Here is a 16281-nt window from a genome sequence, read left to right as displayed (position 1 = left end):
AAGCCCCTTACCCACCCTCCGACCATAAAGCTAGTGAATTCAAATTATCTGCACCTATAGATTTATGGTATTTCCAATTTTGAGCTAAACTTAACTCATGTGCATTAATAATGTTTAAGGGGAAAACGATTCTGACAAATGAAGTCATCGTATACAAAAACGCCTGGTAAGGCGAAATATCTTTGCAGACAAAAGAGCACGCGTATTTTGCCTTGGTAAAGGATATTTAATCTTGGTTATATTTTAGTTTGCATTGTAACAGTCAAAATACATGACGTCACAAAACAACGATGTTACTAAACGTAGTACCGCTATTCCGTCAGTAGGGGTCAGTATAAACCCATGAACACCGGATGGGCAGTTATCAAAGGGCGCCATTCGCAGAAGAAGTCGGGGTATTTTTTTTTTTTTTTTTGTACTGGTGTGGTCGGATGCTACTCACTCTATGCCTGCACGCTGACACTACAGCCTTCCTCCCCTTAAACGCCATTTCATCAGCACTGTCCTATTTGAGGGGAGGGTTAAAGTAGAATTATCCTACCCTACTGTTGCTTTAAGGGCCAAGGTAAGATAATGTTGTCATCAGTTTGCCGGCTATGGCTATGCTTAGCAAGTTAGCATTAGCAGGCTCACGTTCCAGCAAAACGTCCGCGACTGACAAAATGTAACAACCAAGATCATTTGTTCGAAGAAATACGATTGCTTGTATATATATTTGAAGCCGCTGTGACGCGTTGTTGATAGTGTTTATTCACCATAAAGTCTGCTTATGTTGGAATAGCTATTTTGTGCTCACTATTGGTGTTGATGAACGTTAAACATCAAACCTGCTAATCGTGCTCCTCTGTAGAGAGTGTCAAAGATAGCCCTGTTTCATTCATTGTAATATTTTTATTGCTGTGTATATCAGAAGCAGGACAGCCATATTATACAGAGGCTCGCAGTTGCTAATACCTAAAGTCGTATACACCAGAAACTAATTTTATTTTCCCAAAATAATTACACACAACATATATTAACAGTAATAATACACCTTGTCCACTTAAAATATTTGTATTTTAAATGTTTTCAAACAGGTTTCACGTTGAAAGTAAATACTTCCATCGCTAGCCTGATGATGGAGCAACTTGAGACACACCAGGAAAGCAGCTCAAATGGCGATATGAACACTGGAGGGATTTGCTTCAGCTGTGAACAGATCTTTTCCACTCAGCAGTTTTTGGAGGAGCATGTGTGCCCGCTTTCGAGTCACATCTGCACCTGCGGAACCGAGTTTGCAGTGTATGAAGACATGCTCGCCCACAACATTGCGCATGAACCTGGACAGCAGGTGCTGCATCACGAAACAATAAAGAAGCGCCGATTTGAGAAGCACATTGAAGAAGAGGAGCAGCTGAAACGTTTCAAGTTGGGTGAAGTTGTCTGGAAAGCGGATGGTGCCCCTGTGTCGGCGAAGCAGTCCCCCTCGGCATCAACTTTTTCGAGTAAAACTTCGAAACCGATGACTTGCATGCCTAACACGTATCCATCCCCGGCGTCATCTTTTAACTCTGGCCAAACTGGATTAAACATGAAGAGTATGTTTGCTGGTGTGGGCGCGCCAACAGTGGATCTTTGGACAATTTACCAACCTGTCGTGTTGGTGCAAACAATCCGTAAGTGGAACCAGTGGAAGCCGTACACTTGCGGTAAATGTGGTGAGGGTTTTGTCACCAAGCACATGCTCATTTCGCACACTAGTATTCACATTGCTGATAAAATATGTGGCTGCATTGGATGTGGGCTGCTGCTTTCTAGCAGGAAGTTAGTGCCCCGCTTCCACACGTGTAACTCCCCCAGCACCACGGCCAAACTCAAACTCATTACAGCCAGACCAATGAATTACAAGAGTCCTATTCCAGAAATAGACCTTACTCAGAGCCCGCACAAATATTCCAACGCGGGGAACAAAAACAGTCAGATGCTTCAAGTCACCTCGGCCCTGCAGTTGAAAAATCTAAACGTGCGAACCTACAGCAAAGCCGCTCAGGGAGCTCGCGCCAAGCCTTCCCAGCAGTTCAAGCTTCAGAATTCTATGCTGAATACGCCCCAGAAAATCAGTTGGAAGCATTCGCCCTCACCTGCAACGACGAGCGCAAACCTGAGCCAATCCGCAGAGACGGCGTCCAGGGGAGCCGACTTAAAGTGCCGGGTGTGCCACGTCTCATTTGAGAGCACTCAGATGCTGCAGAGGCACAAGTGTCCCAAAGCCGACGAGTTCATGGCCAAACACGGCCGCATCGGCAAGATGATCAAGCCCAGACGGGATGTGGTGGTAGCCAAGGACACTGTGACCCGGGTGAACGGTGAGAGAAGTCACACGTTCCCAGCGGATGCCAAGAAACAGCAAGTCGCTCCCGACAATGGAAAGAGTGCTCAAAATATCGATACAGGAGATGATATGGAAGATGATTGTTACATTGTGGAAACCGGACAAGAAAGAACATCTGAGATGATCTACCAGGTCACCTCATCTGTCCCCATTAAAACTTGACCAGTTTGCACTTCGCATATCATCTGCTTGTGTTCATTCCAAAGGAGTCAAATTTTCCAGACATCTGTACTTTTAAAATACCTGTATGTGTCTATCAGTTCAACTTTGATAGAATTAAGTATGCACATGAATCTGGCAGCATAATTTTTTCTTTCAGGACAGAACATCAGAATGCTCCAAAGTTCACCAGTGTATTTGGACAATGGTGTTAAATTACAAAGTCTACCAATATATGTTAAGATGAGAGGTGAGGCAACAAGGCACCGTATTATAGTTTTATTGTCCATTTTCTAAATACGGTTTAGTGTGTTAGGCTTTAAGGATTCACTTCATGACCATTTTACTTTTTATGACTCATTTTAAGTGAACTTTATGTATTATTAAACTATATTTTCAAATTTTCATTTGTTTCAATTTGCTGAATGTAGTTACTGCTCTGTTGATTAGTTTTGTGTCCAAGTCAACCACAGTACCTGTAATCTCAACCAGTCATTTGCCAGGATTTATGGTTTAAAAATGTGTAACTTGATAGGTTTTGAAGAATATTTACAAATGTTGAAATCTGGCTCGTGTGTTTATGTGTGGCATTTATTCGATTCCCATTTTTCCAGTTTGAGGTCCATGTACTAATCCACTCTTTGTCCATCATTTGTAAGACAATTTGGAACACTATAGTATTATAGTACTAGTTAAGTGTTTTATCCCCACCACCACTACTACACATTTCCTGTACATAAGTGGAACAATTTTGAAATTTTGATATCAAGGATATAAAAGCAGTCGTACAAATAACACTGGTAGTGGCAAAGACACATAACTAGGAAGATATTTGTTCTACTAGTGCTGTATGGCCCTTTGACCAAACTTTCCATACTCTTGCATTGTTTACTTCCCTTCGAAAATCATCTCTGGCTGTGTCTCAATTGTCCAGGTGAGGTCGTCGTTTAGTCACAACGTTAAACTTGTCGAGAATACTTTCGGTATTCTATGTCGGGAAAAATTAAATTACGCTATGCTGTATTCTTTTTATGTTGCACGCGCTGCAAGGAGAAGCAGACCACGCAGATGCAGGCGTGCAAGGGAGGGATTTAGAGTCGAAGAATATTGCCGGGTTTCTCAAACGTCAGTTTAAGACATCACGCATTGCCGTGTTTACAATCAATTCCACCAATACAGGCACGCCGTTTTAGGTCCCGGTCGAAATTTGGGAATCCTATACACCTATATAGGTGCACCTAAGGCTGAACCTAATAATTGATTACTGTACACTATTTGATTGCCATTCAAATGACGGCTTCGAGCCGTCTTCGTAGGTTAGACAAAAACAAAGTGGAACCTCTACTGCCGCTTTTTTACGAGGGGAAATACGAGTTGAAAATGTTTTGAAGCAGCATATTCAGTGCATGTCCTATGCGTAGTAATCACTGTTTCCCGTTACGCTTCTGCTGCGGGCTATTCCCAAAATTCCAACGGTACGTAAAGTGCACACTTCGTGCGCAATTCCTGATTGATGGTCTCGTAATGTAGGTTTGTGCCACTGCCATACCGAGCCAGTCAAGTCGCGGCTAATCAAAGGTGCTGAAAGATACAAAAGTCGGGGAAGGCTGAAAAAGTCCAATTGTCAGACTCATGGATGTGGTTGTAGGTTTATAACTGCCACGGAGCCACACCGCTGCCTATAGCTTTGTGCTAACCAGCACTAGCTAGCCGAGCAAGCCGTCAGTGCATGGCCACCAAGGGACCAGTGTTGACTCACCCGCTCAGGCAAGCACTTTGACTATTTTTTCAAATAAAAAATACCCTCACCACACAATGTTGGCAACTAAGTCTTGAGGATCATCATTGGCCTTGACAACGTGCTATTGTTGTTCACGCGTCCGTGAGTGTTGTTAATGAGCTAGCAACCTGGCCTACGATAAGCAAAGGCTTTTGCTGTTCAGAGTAATTTTTGGTTCTACTTTTAAGATAGCAAGAATGTAACTTTTGGGACAAGGCTGTTGTCGTGATATGTTGCTTAAAAGGTTAAAGATGATTTCGCATGGGCTCAATCTGGTGAAGACTGTTGCGAATCTACTACAATTGTCATCATTTCATTTTAGTACACTTAAGTATTTGCCAGGAATGGATTCCTTTGCTGAACTATGAAAATACTGTAGTGCATGAAAATGACAACACTCCACATAAAATAAGCTTACTCCAACAAAACATTACAACTATGGACAAATTATTAGTACGTTTTTTGGAGCATTTGTGGATTTAATGAGTTGTGCTACGCAAAGCAATTCCTCTGAGGTTTTATCTATAGACAGACCAACTGATATTTATTTGCAGTGAAATGGAAAATATTGGCATCAAAATTTTAAAAATGCAAACGCCATCTTTTTAATAAATGAATATAATTGTGTTAATTAACATGTTGTGCAAGTTATTTTTTTAATGAGTTACACTTTTTATTTTTTAATTCAAACAATAATAGCAGCTTCCATGCTCAGCATGTCTAAAATTAATACGTTAACTAATAACTACAGCCCTACCATTTTCTGGATTAAATAAAGTTGTCCAATTTCAATATACTGAATTGCTGTGATCAATACCAAAATAACATGGTTTAAATTGATCTCTTATCCACCATTAGAATTTTTTTTTAACAAGGTTAATGTCGATATTCTTTAAAATGCAAAATATCGGCACTGATAATGGGCCTATCCCTAGTTTTATCTGACTTCAGGCTCGACAGGCTGGAAGATATATGTGACTTGAACTTGTATATTGATTAAAGAAGAACTCAAGTAAAAAACTGTCTTTGTGATAATATATTCTATGCGTCCCCACTACTCTAAACATGGCATTCTGATTAATAATGCATTTGCAGATTAAGGATTAAGAAGATTAAACCACTTGTTTTCAGACATCCAAGAAGGATGAAATTCTATGGTGGACTGACCCCTGCTGTCAGCTGAAATTGATATCAATGTGCCCTCAGGCTCGCATTGCGATTGTCGCAGCTCACCTGTTTTCTGGGTTTGGTCAGTTAACGTTAGGGATCATAGCTTGTGCTATATTTACAGTTTGAATTATTTATAGTCACTTTTTGGGCATGTGTCAATTCAGACATGGATCCGGGAATTTCATCTCTCCCGGTGCTAAAGGGGTTGAGAAAATAATTGAGTAATATATTTTAAAATATAAAATAAAATGCCACAGGTGTGTAACTGACAGCTACACCATCCTTGCATCCATCATTTGTCAAAATTGGCCATTTGTAGTTCGGCTCAGTCATTATCCCCTGTAAATAGCAGGTTCCATCGTGTTCCCTTTATTTAAAACTGCTACCAATAGGAATTGATGAAGCATATCCTTGCTGTCTTGTGAAAAACACGTATGTCCATTTTTGTTATTAAAAAAAATCACATTAATGCACTGTAACCATCTGTAATGCGGAAACCCCATTCACGTAAAAATAAGAAAAATGAAAAAAAAAAAGAAAATATCAGTGTGCGCTTGCTGCACTCTTAGTGTGTGGCATGTACTCTCTATTACCAACATAGCACACCACACACTATCTTCACAAGCAATCACAGGTCTCCTCCCCCAAACCAGATGTCTGTTGTAGTACGAAGCTTGACCTGTGAGATGCAGCATGGTGCCTCAGGGCATCCAGACTGCAAGAAAATACAAGGATTAAGGAAGTAGGAGTTGAAGAAGAAACATAAAAGCTTGGCTAACTATTAACTTGTATGGAAACTACATTGAGGAGAAACAATCTTCTCCTTGTCATTTATTATTGGTGAATAACTTTTGGAGACATGTGACATGAGCAGTTACTAGGGATGGGACGAGACAAAAATCCCACGAGACGAGATGTCTCACGAGATCGAGTCCGCGAGAACAAGATGAGATGAGATTTTTGCTAAATTTCTTCAACAAGAGGAATGTCACTGCGTCTGTGTCAAGATTTCTGCAACTCTTCGTCGATCTGGGCTCCTCAGAGCCGCAATACGGCTCCAAAACACAGTAAAAAGAAAATAGATCTCGTGCTGTGCAGGGACGAGAAATCTCGTTGCGTAATAAACCCGCGTCCCATCCCTAGCAGTTACACAACAAGGTGATCCTCTATTTTTTTCCCGCAACAGCACAAGCTTCATGTCGCTTCCTAACTGGCCATCGTTCCGTTTCACACTCACGGAGTCTGTGGCTCCACCGACTTCGGTATTAAACACACGCACAAGGGTTTGCGAATAGAAATGTTGAAGTTGTTTAACATTTAAGATAGTCATCCCTTCAACATTTTCCGAGCAGATGGGGAAAGACAAATCACTCTTAACATACCCCCCCACACTGCAGGATAGGCTTTCAGAGACTCTCAACAGACTTTTTTGAGAGTGACTGGAACAATGCTGAAATTTGGCCCAATTTGTGTTGCGTGGTGTACACTGCTTTAAAAGTACAATGTCAAATTTGCTCTTTTATATTTTCTGAGTTGCACACTTCTAATCCCTGTTTATTCTACAGACTCCTGACATGGGGAGTAAAATTTCCTTCAGCAGAAGGAGGAGTGACCAGTATACAGTCTCTGAATTAACCGCTGTGACGTCGCATCCCTGTAGTTCCTTTCATCCACCGACAGACTGCAAAGAGGTAGCTAGTTGGAAGGACAGATACACATCCATCTACCCCTCGATTCATCCATCTCTCTACTTTGTATTCCGCCTACCCTGTTCAGGATTATGGCCACTTTTCCCAGTACCTACGTCCTCGACTGGTCGCCAGTCAACTACAGGGCAACTGAGATGAGCTAACTGAGTGGGAATTGATCCCACACAGTTGCATGAAAGTCAGCTCTGAAAACCCATACTAATGGCTTGTAAATTCAAAAATAATATTGTTGTCCATAACGATGTTCTCTTGTCTTATAATTTTAACAATGCTATTTCCATCGATAGATTTCTTACCACTGATTGTGTTTGTATTTGTTTTTACAATTTGAATTGAGGACATGTTATATAAATATTATAATTGATATATTCATAATGTCTTTAACATTGACATTCATGTAAAAGGGAGGGTAGCTGCAAAGATCAAACCTCCACTAACACCTTGTCAGTATTTAGTCATTTGATTGCATTTTAAATTGAATACCGAATGAAATACTTTTATGAGGTTCCTCCTTTACACATGGATTTAAGAGTGTTTCGGATTATTTATTTACAATTGTAACATAACACAGGTGGGTCACCATAATCGACTCTAGTGCATGCTTTTGCATGCCTTTTTTTTTTTTTATAGCCAGGGTCTGATGAAATACTATTATGATGGTCATGTACCCGTGTTATTGTCTTCTACAGGTGCCCAGAGATACAGAATGCATTGAGGAGAGCAAAGATTCTGGATGGGAGGAGGAAATGAAATTGACAGATGTATGTAAACCTTTATCTGCGTCTCCCTCATCAGAGACCCTGAAATCCGAAGAGACTGTGAAATCTGAAGCACCTGTTGATGCCAACTGGCAGCCTATTGCTGCCTCGCAGTTTGGGATGGAAGCAAAGGCTGAAATGACACCTGCAAGTGTGTGCCACTTGACAACAGACAATCATGGACTACCTGTGGCGCGGCGAAGGAAAAGAGGGCATCTAAGGAAAATAAAATCCTCAAAGCTCAAGAACAAAATCAACACCGCTTCTGACGAATGTGTGTCAGATCAACACGAAGGGATTGGCACTGCAACACAACTGCCAACTTTCTCTGAAAGCTACAATATTGAGACTGTACCCAACAATGTCAAAAGTCTCTTAAATGATTTACCTCACAAGGAGACATCTGGAGCTTGTACAGTTCCTGATCACAAACCAGAGGACGGAGTCCCTTTGGCGTCTAAAAGAAAAAGAGTAAGACCAACAGAAAGCAAAATGACACTTAATGAAAATCTTGACGATCTTCCCAGTCCGACACATAAGCTAAGAAGTCAAGAAGAACGACATCTCCCAACACCGGACGAAAACAACTGCTGTGACATTATGGTCGCCCCAAAAGAAATGGTATCACCTACTCCTAAAAGTAGCGCAAAACTTCAAGCTATTGAAAAACCTCACTTGCAAATCGATCACCAAACCCCTGCTAAAGTTTTCAAACCTGATGTTTCCCAGGAGGCTGTGTCGATCGTAAGCGGTGACACAGCCTCTCGGGACGTAGCTGAGATGGGCCAACTGCAGAGTTCGGATGGAAAGCACCTGCAAACTCTTCCAGGGAAAAACTTAGGGCAACTGTCCTCGAGGGCCTTAGAATGTGATGCAAACAAGCAAGTGGAAAGGGATGGTCAACATCTACAGGTGAACCTTTGTGGAAACAGCGGTGACATGTCCCCTCGGTCTCTAGTTCAAGAGACAATTGATGGCGAGCACCAGCAGGCTCTTTCAGGTGACACCAAAGGTTGCCTGTCGCCACAGTCTGTAGAACTACAGCAAACAGAAAGAGCTGAAGATGTCGTGCCCCAGATATCCAAGCAAGTAGCTCAACAAACCTTTGGAAACAACTGTTATCGTGTTAATTCGCCCAAAATAGAACTTGGCGAGAGTAAAAATCTTAAGGAGTCAGAGTGTCTGAGCAGTTGCGACAATTCAACGAATGCGTCCTCTCCTCAGACCGCCAAGCCAAGTGACAATGATACCGCGGCGTCTTCTCAAGAGCCACCGAAACATGTTGAGATCCCCTCTACTGTTAAAGTTAAAAACATAGAGGCAGCGTTGGATCATTTACAGCCCTTATCAAAGTCAAATGATCCGAGTATTTCTCAACAGAGTGCCAAATTGGCCATCAGTTCAGAAATTCAATACATCCAACATACCACTTTGAGACGAAAAAAAGGCCACAAGAGAAGAAGGAGAGTCACCATTTTGTTAAGTCATGAGGGTAAAGGTGGAACTCAGCACAAAACAGACTGCGGTGATCCAAATACCGAGGCTGACCAAAACATCATCTACACCCGAACAGGGTCTAAGACCCTGCTGAAATGTGGCATCTGCAGCCGCACCTACAAATTCATGTCTCAGTACATTATACATCAACGCGTTCATACGGGAGAGCGACCCTTTGAATGCCCTGAATGCAAAAGAGGCTTTAGCAAGAAATCAAACTTAAATCTCCATCTTAAGACGCACGTAAAGACTACCTTGAATAAAGAAAGTCCATATTGCAACATTTTCTCGGATGACAAATACTTTAGCCACATGGAGATGCACACGAAAGGGCTCGACCAAAACGATTCCAAGTTAAGCGGGGACGATAGCTCTGTCGAAGAAACTCTTGAGAGAGCTTTGGCTCCTGACAAGAGTGAAAGTAAAGTGTGCCAGTACTGTGGGAAGTCATTCAAATTTCAGTCTGCCCTCATAAGACACGAACGTGTCCACACAGGGGAGAAGCCTTACAAATGTCATATTTGTGGCAAAGCCTTTGGCCAGTCCTATTTCCTTCGCGTGCATGAGCTGACACATTGGTCGGTGAAGCGTTACAACTGTACAAGTTGTAAAAAGTCCTTCAGTCATTACAGCAATGCAAAAAATCACACATGCAGACCTCCAGAATGCAGCTTCCAAACGCAGCCCAGCAAACAGGTAGCGAAACCTTCACTGACGTACACATGCCACATCTGCAAAAATGTTTTGGACAACCTGCAAAAGTTCAACAAGCACATGAGCGATCACATTGGTACAAAGCTCTATCGCTGTTTGTATTGTGACAAACTGTTTGGCGTGCTATCTGAGTTCAATGCTCATTGCAGTTTGTGCCTCAGAGAAAAAAATGGCTCCTGCGTTGGGGTCAAGGAGGAAGAGAGAATGTCAGTAGTGGAGTACACGGTGTCTGCGCATAGGATTTCATCGGAACAGAAATTAAACTGCCCTCCCGCAAATGGCAAATGTGAAAACTACAAAAGACCACCGTCGCAAAGGATCTGCAATGACTCTAACTCCATGAAACAGACTCGTCTTCTTTCACATTTTGTGTCAAAATTGAACAAACTGGACAACCGATCGGACCCCAGGAGCTATTTATGCCCCAGTTGTGGTCGCCTGTTCAGGCACATAGGCAGACTCCGGGCCCACATGCTTACGCACGCTCCACATCAGAGTTACACCTGCTCCTGTTGTGGGAAGACGCTTCAAAACTGGACCAAACTGTGGCGTCATCAAAGAGTCCACCGGCAACGTCGAGGCCGCTTCACGTGTGCGTTATGTGGGAAAGGATTCCGTTTTGTCGCGTCGTACAAAAAACATATGAGCGAGCACCCGGGCTTCCGCTGGATTCAGTCAAAGCCCAAGACGGTGTTCCTGCCTTATAATTGTGATCAGTGCACAAGTCGTTTTAAAACTCTTGATTTGTTGTTCAGTCACCAACTTTGCCACTTCTCAACACAGGTCACACGCCTTGGACCTGTTTTGGATCAATCCTTGTGTGATCATGCTACACAGTCTACTAGCATGTTAAATCCTAATACAAACCAGCAAACAATAACATTATGTTTTGAATCGGGAAACAACACCCTTGTGTCATCAGTCCCAAGAGGCAGTGATCTTTTCGGTCCCCAAAATCAAGACTTGCACCCAAAGGGCTCTCCTATTCCGACTTTGAATTCATCTGCCCAAAAGCAGGATTTTGGGTCGGATAAAACCGCCCAAAGTTGCAGAAACACGCATATGTGCAAGAAACCACCTCGGGGCGCCAGAAAAGATGAAAATGTGCTAAAGAAGCAAAAAGCACATTTGAGAACTGAAAATAGATATTCAGCCCCTAACAAAGATACTTCACAAGGCCTGATCTGTGCTATGTGTGGTCATGAATATACTGTCCTTTCAGACCTTTATCATCATTATTTGAAGCATGCGCGAGGGCAAATGTAACAGTTTAATATCAGCATACAATGCTACAGTGAGCATATCCACTGGTCGAGCTAGCAATTTTTGCCTTCGGGTAGTCATGGGGGGGCCAAGGATATCTCTGAGGATCCGCACGACCCAAAAAATAATAATTACAAACCCCCAAAATACTTTAGAAAACACTGATAAAAATTAATTATGTTCTCTATGAGGGGCGGGTCGAAATTTGGGGGAAAAAATCCCGGAAAAAAAATCGTGAAATACCTGAAAGTAAATTATTTGGTACCTGGCACCTGAGGGGTTCCAGCATATTTCATGGGGGGGGGGGTCGGGGAGGATAGTGCCCCTGCCCCCCTCTAGCTCCGGCAGTGAGCGTATCCGCTCAGCATTGTATTCTAGAACTAGAAAAACATTTTTGCGTTACAGTACATAGGATGTATACATTTTTGATTTATGATGTTCAAAGATAATGCACCCCACGGCGTAGCTATTTTTTATTAGTATTGTCAAATGTAACCATTAAAAAGTCACTAACTTTTGTTACCTCATACTGGATTGTGCTTTTGTTATTCATTTTTAACATGGATCTTTGAATTTATTTCCATGCTCTGAATACAGTAGTTAACTTGATTGACTCCTGGAAGAACATTTTTCACATGAACACAAACTTGTATATGGATATTGCTATAGTTTGACATCAATAAATGTCTGTTCTGTTTTTACATGCTCACCGTTTGACTATTTTTGGTGGCTTTGCTGAGAATGCTTGGAACATTGAAAAGTGTGAGCTGTGGCTATATACAGTGTTTAATCGCGATTGCTGTTCTTGTTGCTTCTTTTGAGGTATTTATGACAATGTCAAGTAGATTCAGTGCAAATGGCGACTCAGAATATACTACAACAACAACACAGGAGCTTGAGGTTTACAATTTATTTTCTGGAAGCAGGTTTCTATACTTAATTGGTTTATGGAACGAATGTTCCAAAAAGCGATGTCTTTAGTTGGACGACATGGTGCTGCGAATCCAGGAGTTGTAGTTGCAGACCTTGGCGTAGACACCGGGGTTGTTCCTCTGGGCGCAACCGTAACCCCAGGACACGACACCCTGAAGCTGGCCGTTACACACCACGGGGCCACCAGAGTCTCCCTGAACAGGTACAAAATACAGCATGTAAGCACGAAAGGCTTGATTTGTTCACTTGAAGAATCTGTGATCTCTTTTTTGCTCGTACCTGGCAAGAGTCTTTGCCTCCCTCCAGGAATCCAGCACAGAACATGTTGGAGGTGATCTGTCCAGGGTAGGAATTCCTGCAGCTGCTGTCGCTCAGGATGGGGGCGTCCAGGCACCTCAGACGATCAGGGTAGTTGTCTGAAGAGGACGAAAGCGCACAGGTGAGTCTTGATGCAGGAACAAGTGGTTCCCCTGTGAGGCTTTTTACTGACTTCCAGAGCCGCTCATGTTGCCCCATCCAGAGATCAGACAGCGGGTGCCTGAGCCGGCACAGCTGGAGGGCAGGGACACGGTGCGCACGTAGCTGTTGAGGGTGGCGGGCTTGCTCAGCTTGATGAGCATGATGTCGTTGTCCAGGTTGCGGCTGCTGTATCTGGGATGTCTGATGACCCGGACAGAGTTGATGAACTGCTCCGTGCCCTCATTGACGGCAATGTTGTGCTCACCAAGACGCACCTGGATGCGGCTGCACAGAAACACACGCCACGGTTATGGGGTGGCAGTTCAAAGTCATGCAGACGTTTCAGGTCAGCTATGTTCACTTACGACTTGTAGCAGTGAGCAGCAGACACCACCCAGGTGCTGGAGATCAGGGAACCGCCACAGAAGTGGTAGCCGGCGTTCAGAGAGACCTGGTAGGGTACAGAGTTCTTTCTGCACTCGTATCCTCCAACGATCTTGTCGTCCTCATCGTCAATGGGTGCGGCAACTTATTGAATTCCGGAAAGATCCAATGATTATTTCTTGTAGGAGTGATTCTTTTACAAATCAATCACTAACTAAGATCAATAATAACTCCGATCAATACTTACAAGCCACTGCCAACAGAGCCAGAAGAATGAACGCCTTCATTGTGATGTCTGAGCCTCAGTCTGCTCACTTCAGCTCCAGGTCCTTTTAAAGCCTGCTCCCCGGCTTTCTATCTAACACGTGCTTCTTTTTTTTTCCTACCCTTATCTTCTCGACCTATGTGTGAACACACACCTGGAAAGCAGCAGCCAAATTATTGATAACGTGAGCATCGGTTGCACTGTACGTAACATCAGCAAGCAGCAAAGTTGCATTTTATTAGGTCTAGCAAAAATGAACTCTTTGTTTGTGAAACTAATTATTCGTCAATGCAAGCACCTATTTTTTGATCTGTACACTTAGATGATTTTTTTATACCCAATTTGCTCTGAGAAATTCATTTGTTGGGCAACTGTTTCATAATCGGATAAATATTAATTTAAGGTGAATCTTAGTTGGAAGTGGTGTACAACCCAATCTGTTTTGGTACTTTTGAATGGAGATTTACTTTTGTCTACGACAAATACCTTCAGATTTTTGAAACAGCAATTCAAAAATAATATGCCATGTCAAACTGATTCTGTACAATAATTATTCTGGAATACGTATGGTTTGAAAAGCTTTTTGCACAATCATTTATAATTACTGTAGATTGCTTTCCTACTCAACTATGTTAATGCTGTTTAAAACAAAGTGGTAGCCTTAGGGGCAAACTGTTTATCAATATTCAGAACTTGAGAGTTTTTTAAAATTTTCAATTTCACATTTCTGTTTTGACAACCATGATCCTGCAATTTGCTCATTTCATCAAGCAGCTTTGCGCCAAATGTTACTTCTTTGTTTTCATTATTTGTTTAATGTTTTTTCTTTTTTTAAAGAATTACCACAAATGTTTTCTCTTCATTTCATTAGCTCACCTTTATTCATGTTATAAAACCTGATGTGTGGTCTGTCATACCATTATCAAATTATTGTGCTAATAATGCACCCAGAAATGGATTACTAGATGGATACATTGTCAGTAAGGCGGTATGCCTGAACATTCCCTTCGTCGTCAAAGCTTTATGCAATTCCTTTACATTCATGCAGAATTGATACTTTCATTAGCTTATCTGAACATGCTAAATGACCATTGGCCAACACGTAGCCATTTTGAAAAACACAAGAAAATTCAAGTGATTCTGGGAAATATTTATTGCAAACAACTCATGCAGCTTTACATAATGCAATACTGTTGTAATTTATATTTAACACAAGGATTGATGGTACATCCACGCCAAGATTCATCCCTTTAGTTGGACGACATGGTGCTGCGAATCCAGGAGTTGTAGTTGCAGACCTTGGCGTAGACACCGGGGTTGTTCCTCTGGGCGCAACCGTAACCCCAGGACACGACACCCTGAAGCTGGCCGTTACACACCACGGGGCCACCAGAGTCTCCCTGAACAGGTACAAAATACAGCATGTAAGCACGAAAGGCTTGATTTGTTCACTTGAAGAATCTGTGATCTTTTTGCCCGTACCTGGCAAGAGTCTTTGCCTCCCTCCAGGAATCCAGCACAGAACATGTTGGAGGTGATCTGTCCAGGGTAGGAGTTCCTGCAGCTGCTGTCGCTCAGGATGGGGGCGTCCAGGCACCTCAGACGGTCAGGGTAGTTGTCTGAAGAGGACGAAAGCGCACAGGTGAGTCTTGATACAGGAACAAGTGGTTCCCCTGTGAGGCTTTTTACTGACTTCCAGAGCCGCTCATGTTGCCCCATCCAGAGATCAGACAGCGGGTGCCTGAGCCGGCACAGCTGGAGGGCAGGGACACGGTGCGCACGTAGCTGTTGAGGGTGGCGGGCTTGCTCAGCTTGATGAGCATGATGTCGTTGTCCAGGTTGCGGCTGCTGTATCTGGGATGTCTGATGACCCGGACAGAGTTGATGAACTGCTCCGTGCCCTCATTGACGGCAATGTTGTGCTCACCAAGACGCACCTGGATGCGGCTGCACAGAAACACACGCCACGGTTATGGGGTGGCAGTTCAAAGTCATGCAGACGTTTCAGGTCAGCTATGTTCACTTACGACTTGTAGCAGTGAGCAGCAGACACCACCCAGGTGCTGGAGATCAGGGAACCGCCACAGAAGTGGTAGCCGGCGTTCAGAGAGACCTGGTAGGGTACAGAGTTCTTTCTGCACTCGTATCCTCCAACGATCTTGTCGTCCTCATCGTCAATGGGAGCAGCAACTGCAATGGAAGCATAACATTTTTACAGAAAGAAAAAACACAATGATCAATTGCCCACAAAAGCGCAGCAAATACTTACAAGCTGCAGCACACAAGGCAAGGACAATGAAGTACTTCATGACTGTATTCTGAAGCCAGTGGACCGACACAGTGGAGGAACGGAATTGGTGGGTTTATATACTTCTGAACTGTCTACGCCGACAAATCTTTATCTAAGACCCACTCAAGGACTTTCCCATGTACTGTGCAAAATGATTAAACATTATCCCACCTGGGAAGCGCACCAGCATGGGTTTAAGATATTTTCACTTGCTCATTTCTAAATGGACACAGATGTAAATATTGAAGATCACTTATAGGCATCCAAAAGTATCTGGTACTTTTGGATTTCCCCCAACCCCTTAATAAAAATGCCCATTTAGAAACTGCATTTTCTATCTACTTTAGTTGTCTTTGTAATACTGTATATTAAAATTGGTTTGGTGATACGGAATTCTAAGTTATGAGTGTGCCAAAAAGTCAAATCAGAAAGGGGGCAAATATTCATTCACTGCACTATATCTGACTGTCCAAGACCAATCGAAACATTATCGTAGATGAAAAGACAGAATACTTAGGGCACATATAGT

At 42.8% G+C, this 16281-nt stretch overlaps 4 protein-coding genes across 4 annotated transcripts; 2 read left to right on the top strand and 2 right to left on the bottom strand.

Annotated features, from left to right (window-relative positions):
- The first annotated feature begins 398 nt into the window (after positions 1-398).
- On the top strand, positions 399-2937 carry LOC147143800 (uncharacterized). The gene is made up of 2 exons (XM_086039444.1): positions 399-565; positions 1077-2937. Exon 2 carries the CDS (start codon positions 1115-1117, stop codon positions 2531-2533), a length of 1419 nt encoding a protein of 472 aa, XP_085895570.1. The 5' UTR covers positions 399-565; positions 1077-1114; the 3' UTR covers positions 2534-2937.
- A 981-nt stretch (positions 2938-3918) lies between these two features.
- Positions 3919-16077, top strand: LOC147143797 (uncharacterized). Its single transcript, XM_086038443.1, has 3 exons — positions 3919-4297; positions 7046-7171; positions 7879-16077. Exons 2-3 carry the CDS (start codon positions 7055-7057, stop codon positions 11422-11424), a joined length of 3663 nt encoding a protein of 1220 aa, XP_085894569.1. The 5' UTR covers positions 3919-4297; positions 7046-7054; the 3' UTR covers positions 11425-16077.
- On the bottom strand, positions 12317-13535 carry LOC147143799 (trypsin-3). Its single transcript, XM_086038449.1, has 5 exons — positions 13445-13535; positions 13179-13341; positions 12845-13098; positions 12634-12770; positions 12317-12548 (listed from the first exon to the last, which is right to left on the bottom strand). Exons 1-5 carry the CDS (start codon positions 13482-13484, stop codon positions 12399-12401), a joined length of 744 nt encoding a protein of 247 aa, XP_085894575.1. The 5' UTR covers positions 13485-13535; the 3' UTR covers positions 12317-12398.
- LOC147143798 (trypsin-3-like) lies at positions 14598-15878 on the bottom strand. Its single transcript, XM_086038450.1, has 5 exons — positions 15732-15878; positions 15490-15652; positions 15156-15409; positions 14945-15081; positions 14598-14862 (listed from the first exon to the last, which is right to left on the bottom strand). The coding sequence occupies exons 1-5, from the start codon at positions 15769-15771 to the stop codon at positions 14713-14715; spliced, it is 744 nt and encodes a 247-aa protein (XP_085894576.1). The 5' UTR covers positions 15772-15878; the 3' UTR covers positions 14598-14712.
- Positions 16078-16281: the final 204 nt, after the last annotated feature.

Source organism: Filicampus tigris, chromosome 8 (assembly GCF_054856515.1).
Source record: "Filicampus tigris isolate MCC_2025a chromosome 8, RoL_Ftig_1.0, whole genome shotgun sequence".
NCBI lineage: Eukaryota > Metazoa > Chordata > Actinopteri > Syngnathiformes > Syngnathidae > Filicampus > Filicampus tigris.
This window is presented reverse-complemented; position numbering and strand designations above follow the sequence as displayed.

Coding starts and splice junctions, on each gene's coding strand:
- LOC147143799 (XM_086038449.1), bottom strand. CDS start 13,484: ATGAAGGCGTTCATTCTTCTGGCTCTGTTGGCAGTGGCTT. Junction 13,099..13,178: donor GCTGCTCACTGCTACAAGTC/GTAAGTGAACAT, acceptor GTTTCTGTGCAG/CCGCATCCAGGTGCGTCTTG. Junction 12,549..12,633: donor GAGGCAAAGACTCTTGCCAG/GTACGAGCAAAA, acceptor GTACCTGTTCAG/GGAGACTCTGGTGGCCCCGT.
- LOC147143800 (XM_086039444.1), top strand. CDS start 1,115: ATGATGGAGCAACTTGAGACACACCAGGAAAGCAGCTCAAATGGCGAT.
- LOC147143798 (XM_086038450.1), bottom strand. CDS start 15,771: ATGAAGTACTTCATTGTCCTTGCCTTGTGTGCTGCAGCTT. Junction 15,410..15,489: donor GCTGCTCACTGCTACAAGTC/GTAAGTGAACAT, acceptor GTTTCTGTGCAG/CCGCATCCAGGTGCGTCTTG. Junction 15,082..15,155: donor CAACATGAGCGGCTCTGGAA/GTCAGTAAAAAG, acceptor CGTCCTCTTCAG/ACAACTACCCTGACCGTCTG.
- LOC147143797 (XM_086038443.1), top strand. CDS start 7,055: ATGGGGAGTAAAATTTCCTTCAGCAGAAGGAGGAGTGACCAGTATACA. Junction 7,172..7,878: donor CACCGACAGACTGCAAAGAG/GTAGCTAGTTGG, acceptor TGTCTTCTACAG/GTGCCCAGAGATACAGAATG.